Source organism: Manis javanica, chromosome 6 (genome assembly GCF_040802235.1).
Source record: "Manis javanica isolate MJ-LG chromosome 6, MJ_LKY, whole genome shotgun sequence".
NCBI lineage: Eukaryota > Metazoa > Chordata > Mammalia > Pholidota > Manidae > Manis > Manis javanica.
Window position 1 is genome coordinate 73,107,957 of NC_133161.1, and position 7,013 is coordinate 73,114,969.

General features: G+C 40.7%; 1 protein-coding gene across 1 annotated transcript in view; it reads right to left on the reverse strand.

The window, feature by feature from the left end:
• CFAP69 (cilia and flagella associated protein 69) overlaps positions 1 to 7,000 on the reverse strand; it is a 54,903-nt gene extending 47,903 nt beyond the window's left edge. The window contains exon 1 of the mRNA XM_017644896.3: positions 6,643 to 7,000. Coding sequence (XP_017500385.3) covers positions 6,643 to 6,762 — 120 coding nt within the window. The 5' untranslated portion in view covers positions 6,763 to 7,000. The remainder of the gene's footprint in view (positions 1 to 6,642) is intronic.
• Positions 7,001 to 7,013: the final 13 nt, after the last annotated feature.

Genomic DNA, 7,013 nt, shown 5'->3' on the forward strand with positions numbered 1-7,013 from the left:
TTCCACAGGCCCTTCAAGACATCGTTCAAGTGTATCTCCCCAGGGGATTAAAAGGATAGAACAAATGTCCCTCCTTTGAGCTCGCATAGCACTGTAAGTATGTATCCATTGCAGTTCCCATCATGCTGTTCTAAAATGTTTTACATGCTTATCCCCTACACTGGGCTGCAGAGTTGTTTTCTGGCATCCTCAGCACCAAATAATAGGGCCTGGTATAAAGTTATTTGTAGGTAAGTGGGGAAGGAAGCAGGAGGTGCTATCATCCTGAGTTTAAGTGCTTATGATGATACAGAAATTTCTAAATTCTAAGTGCAGTTTTGGCTATATTTATCTTGAGAATCGATACTTTCTTGCATGATATTTTTTTTTTAATTCAAATGTTATGTATCAGTATAACTTACTTCTATTATAGAGTTAAGCTATCCCATTGTACTTTTTCTTCTTCCCATATGCCCTTTCACTCTTACTTCTACTTTAAAATAAATGTTTGAAAAGATGATGTAATTGTGATATAAAAAAATTTTTATGGGAAAAATCCTATTTATTCCAATCATCTAAATATATCTATTTTTACACATTATTTTTTTTTTGTTTATGTGAATAAATATTTTACATAATTTCACTTAGTGTTAACACCATTGTATTTTCTGGCTTTAATACATATATTTCCATATTTCTGCATAGTTATTATTCCATTGCCTTTTATGTCTAGGATTTCCTTTCCTTTCATAATAACAAACTCATATGTTGTGATCTCAAGAAATGTCTTTCAGAAACAATTTTCAGTTAAGCATTTAATTAAGTGCAGAATAAGTACCTAATAAGCTTAATTACTCAAAATGATGAAAAAGGATAGAACAAATGTTTTACTTTAAACATGAACAATCAAAAATAATTTTTAAATATTCTACACCGGTATTATGGTAATCTTTGAAAATTGTTATATTTTACTATTAAATTGTTTAAATTACTAAATTTACTGTTACCAAAAAATTCTGACAAATAGAATTTTGCCTTTAAAGATTTTTAAGATTTGGAAATTTAACAGTACCATCTGCCACTACCTCAATTGTCTTTTCTTGTTTCCTTCTGTGTGTCAGAGAAATATATATAGTAAGTTTTTATTTTCTGCTTTTTTGTAATACTGGCTTTGAGGGTTGGAAAGGATACTGAAATGAAAAGTCAATGTAGAATTTTCTTTTTAATACCTGTATGTAGCATCAGAATGCCCCCCCTAAACACCTTTTATAAGAAACAGAGGGTAGTGAAGATTAAAGCATAGATTCCTTGTAGTTTTATCTTGAATTATCACTTCATGTTACTCTGTGTTTTACTTGCTTGGCATATATTGTATTTTTAAGATTTCTCCTTCCCTTTCTCCCTTAGCCATTTCCTCCTTCCACAAATATTTATAGCTTTTATGTTCCAGAAACTGTGCTAGATGTGGGGAACACGTAGTCCTGACCTCAAGTAGCTATTAGTCTGGCTCGGGATGTAGGTAATACAGATAATGCTTCAAAATGCTCCACCAGTGCTGAAAGGTGTGCTCTGGAAGCACACAGGAGAAGCGCAGCATGGCATGGGACAGTTCTGGAGGAAGTAATCTGCAGGCAACCATGAGATTGGGTGGAATTTGTGAGATGAACCAAAGTGAGAGAAAGAGGCAAAGGAGTCACATGTGTGAAGGTCTGGAGGCAAAGGGAAACATGACCTTTAGAGGATTGGTGAGTCATTCAGTAGGGAAATGGTGTAGAGGACAGTGCTGGGAATAGTGGTGACATGATGCTAATGAGGTAAGCAGAGGTCAAATCATGAATGATAATCATGACAGTGTCAATAACAATGATGGGGATAGCTAAAACTTATTAGACAATGTCTATTTCCAGGTAAGTTGTAAGCACTTTATGTGTATTAACTAATTGAATTCTATAAGGTAGGAATTATTATTAACTCCATTTTACAGAAGGCATTGTATGCTGTGCTAAGGATCTTCAGAAGCTATTGAATGGTTTGAGAGACGGGGTATATAAACAGACAATGGCCAGAGTCTCTACAGAAATAGAACTCTGACCAACTTCTGCAGCGACCAAGTTGGAGAATCAAACTTCTCTAGCACTTGGCTCAGAGAAGTCAGGATTTGGTCAATGACTGTCAGATTCCCTATTTTTTTTATCCCCATATGCCACTCAGGATCAACCAGAGAAAGTCAAATATGCTTCCCAAATCAATCAAATAGGATGCCCTGCTTCTAGCTAACCCACCTCCAGCTTCTGCATGGCAACAGTCTCCAACTAGAGCATACAGAAGCTTTCCTTTTTTTCACAGAAAGTTTCCCTGCCTGCCTTGGAGTCTGAAAATTCAGTTAATGCTGACTCTTTCTATAGCAAGCTCTGGGTAAATAGCCTGTTTGTTCTCATTAGGGTGGCCTTTATTGATTTCTACAGGTTTTAACAATAAAAATGTAATGTTTGCTGAGTAGAGACTGAACTGGAAAGATCTAGACCGGAGGTAGGAGACCAGTCTTTGGTTGGTCAGGCCTTGACTAAGGTACTGGTGACTGCGATAGACAATAGCAAATGGAATTCTGGAGGAAGAGGGTCGTGTTGAGGCTGGGGAGGAGTTAAACTGGGGGAAAGAGATTTCTAAATCATAGGCTTAAAGTGATAATTGGAAGAGTTTGTGTAAATGAGATCACACAAGCAGAGTGCAGAAACAAAAGAACATAAAAATATCAAAATAATTGCTATTATTAACATCATAAATTATAAAAACATTTAACAAGTCTTTTAAGATCAAAAGTTTAATAAATTGCTTTGAAGAAAATTAGACCTCCACTTACTTCAAGTTATGGGATGAATTTATGTTCCCACTTTACTGTGGGATATGTCAAATGGGAGAAATCCTGCTCATTTGATACTTAGTTATAGGGAAAGGAATTTATTGTGGTCCTTTTATATATCTGGCAATTCATATTTTAACTAATCCTCAAATCTATCATATAAAGGTAGCATTATTATCCCTGTTGATGAAACTGGGGCCCTGAGATCTAACTTGTTAAGGTCATATAGCTAGTAAATGGGCCAGCAGGTCTGTCTGATGCAGCAACACTGGTTCTTCACACCTTAGTTCTCTGCCTCACTCTTCAACTGACCACAGAGCTTATTTCTATCAATTACTCCAAGACAGGGTAGACAATTGTAAGAACACAGTCCATGGCAGTATTATAAACAGTGGCAGGATATGATACCAATTAGCAGATTGAAGAGGTTCTTTGAGGCTTTCAGAAGGAGAGCAAATTTGGGCAAGGTCATGATACCTGTGAAAGTCAACTAATCACAATTATGTATTTATTGAATGCTTACACTGTGTCAGATCTTGTTATAGGTGCTAAAGGTACAGTACTGAATAAAACACAAAATTTCCTACTTTCATAAAGAATTGATATGCTTTGGGGGAGACAAAAGAAGTTATATAGTATACTGCAACGTGATAATGCTCTGGAGAAAAAGGAGCAGGGAATGCTAGGATGACCCAGCAGTGGTCAGCAAAAGACTCACAAAGAGGGTAACATTTCAGCAAAGTCATGAAGGAAGAAAGGGAATAAGCCATGGATATCAAGGGGAAAACTTCCAGACAATGAGCACAGCAAGTGCAAAGGCCCTTAAGCAGCAGTATACCTGGCATGGTTGAGGAGAAGCCAGGCCAATGTGAATGGAACACAGGAGGCTCTGTAAGCTACTTTTAAGAGATTACATTTCTACTCTGAGCTTGGAGTTGAGGGGGAGAAGACACATAAATATTAAAATATATTTCCTACACTTAAGGAACCTGTATTCTAGGGGGAGAGACAAAACTTAGACAAGTGAAAACAGTGACCAACATAAAACAGTCATAATTAGGTGAGAAATCATGTGACTCAAACCTAGAATTATACCCATTTATGAGAAGAAGATTTGTGAGTGTGAAAATAAATGGGAAGTGCTCTCTAATGGGGGAGTACTTTATGTTGGAGAGGTAGGATGTGCAGGTAGGGTAAGATTTAAATTAAGAAAAGAGGAAGGGCATTCATTCAATAAATATTAATTTTACTTCTTGTGTACCAGGTATTGTGCTGGGGACTTCTGGGGGAAAATTGGGGACACTATTAAAAAAAACACACAAGGTTTCTGCCCTCATGGAGGTAACACCAAGCAGAGCATACAGTACAGAAAAAATACAGATTATGCATTGGAAAACCTTGAAAACAGGACAGAGAAGTGGAGCTGAGGCCCTTTAGGGATGTCAGAGACCTCGGATATCATCTAGTTCAGTGGTTCTGGGCCTAAAAATTTTGGAATTTTGTTTTAGTATTGTTATTATTTATGTTTTATAATCTGACTCCATATGAAACTATTTCCTACAGCTTTCCAGGAGTTAGTTGTGGTGAAACTCTGTAGAACTATTCATACAATATTGCAGCTATACTGCACTAAGCATTGCTACTTAGGATGGGAAATGGGGTCTCGAAGCAGCAGCAAGGGTATTACCTGGAAACCTGTTAAAAAAGCAGAATCTAGGGCTCCACCTCAGACCTACAGAACCAGAATCTGCATTTTACTAAGCTCCCCAAATGCAATTAAAGTTTGAGAAGTGCTGCTCTAAAGGCCTTCCAATTCTTTCCACTGAGAGGGACCACATTAAATAGGAAATAGATAAAGGGTAAACAGGTTGTGATTTCAAGCATATGATGGAGCTGGCTTAAGATATCGAGACACTGAGGTAGACTCTCAGCTACTAGGATATACTGTCTTTCAAGAATAGGCAGAGGAGGAGTTTGCAGGTGTGGAATGGTTTGAAAGCATTAGAAAGGTTTAGAGTTCCAAGAGTCTTCCATCTACTAGCCTGAGGCAGAAGTATAAAACATTATCGTTTTAATGATGTGGGAGAGCACTAGACCCCACTCTTGAGTAAAGAAACAAGGAACTGTCAGTTAACTTCTCATGGCTTTAGGGCCCTCATTTGTTAAAGCAGCCACAAACAAAAAACAACAAAACTGAGTGATGTTTCTCCCAGTTCTAAAAAGCGTTCATTATTTCATTTCTTTTGGTAGAAGCTGCCTTTTTCTTCAGCACTTTCAGAATGTTAATACTCCTAGAAATAGTTATTAACAACTAGTAATTTGAATTAATACAAATTGATTTCTTCCTGGAAGAGAATCCTAGGCCTTGGAAGGATAAGTAGTAATGAAGAAAAGGGAAGGAAAAACACACACACACACACAAAGGTATACTGGTTTTGCTTTCCTAGACATGTGAACTCTTTAGGCAATAGTCTGTTAGAAATATTTCTCCTTTTTCTTTTTCTTTTTAACTCATGCTTGCTTGCTTGCCTCGTATAATCTTGTCCCCCACTCCACCCTTTATTACACCATATAAAGGAAAAATGAAAGCCATCAGATACCAAATTCACCTACTTCTTAGTTTTGCCTGGTGCCTGGGAGAATAGGGTAGTGTTGAGGCCCCTTAAAGCCTTGGGAGTGGAGAGTTGCTGTCCTCCCTGCCCGGACTGAAATACTTCCACAAAACTGATGAGTAAATTCCCCTAATACCCGCTCCTCCTCACGCAAAAGTGTTGGTGCTCCGCAGATTGCAGATTTCCGTGTAAATGTCTGACCATCCTCAGAGAGCTAACCTATTCCCACAGAAGAGGTCCCCAGTCAACTGGCCACTCCCAAGGAATTCTCCCAGGGTCCAGGATGTGGGCACAGGAGACAGGTTTCCTGACGCAGCCTGAGACTTGTGAAGCCTCCACAGGAATTCCCAGAGTGGCCCACGCTATTAGTGTGAGGAAGCAAGGTAGGATTCCACTACAGAATTCACATTTGAGGCTTTGATTGTGGCTTTTTGGGGAGAAGCAATGGAACCCTGGTAGGAAACAGAAGGCTTGGAGTTTCTAAGCACCCCCTGCACCTGCCACGAATGGAGACCCAAGCACGGGTCTGGTTAAGTGAGATTTTGCAACAGACCAACTTGGAAATTAATTTTGTATTCACAACAAAGGTAAACTCAAGCCCAAGCACAAACACGCAAAAAACCAATTCTTTTCTCTTAGTTCTCTCTGACTCACCTCATAACCAGCTAGTAATTTCATAAAAAACGATGCTGAATTTTTAACTTTAACAGCGGTTTCCTTCCCTCCTGGTGCAGCAATCTAACTTTAACAGCAGCAATCTTAAACATGGTAGAATTTATAGGTATATCAAGAAAATCACTTGACAACAGGGATCTACTCTGAATGTCCAGTGCAAACAAAGTGGTCATTAAATCCATGTTTTCACTAAAATGTTTCCTTCCTTACCAGGCTGTTCATGGTCACATATTTCGAGGTAGAGCAGCAAAGCCTCGGCCACTCAGTTTAGTGGGACGCTCTGGGAGGACTTCGCAGCGCGAGTCCCCAGACAGGCTGGCTGACGACAGCCAACCTCCCTCGCAGGGGCAGCAGTTCTCGGAGGAATCAGCTTTGCGCGTGGAACCTCCGTCCCGTGGGCTGCCCTTGTTTTCACCCTCACCCCCGTTTCCGCGCGTGCTGCCCCCAGGCTTCTTCCCCGCCCGCGATCTCAGCCTCCCGCTCCATACCGCACAAAGTGCAGACACCAGTCCTCACCTGCGTTTCCTCATCCTCCGGCACCACCCCGACAGCAGGGACTTGGCGAGGGCTGCACGCCTTGATCCTGCTGCCTGGGTCCTGGACCTCGGCGGTAGCCGGGGCCTCCGCTGTGAACATGGCTGCGGCTGCAGAGTGAGAGATTGGGGTCCTCCTGTCCTACACTATCCCTGCAGCCGCAGGACCCACGGAAGCCCCGCTGTTAAGAAGGGAAGGCTGCCTAAGAGCCGCTAGAGTCGCGAAAGGCCTGGGGGATGCCGCCGGGGTCTCTGCTACCGTGAGGCCACCCACATCGCACCCCAGCAGCCCACCGCAGGACCCGTCGCCCAGCGGCCGGCCGGTTGTTTAGAAGCGAGAGTGTTGCTAGGGGC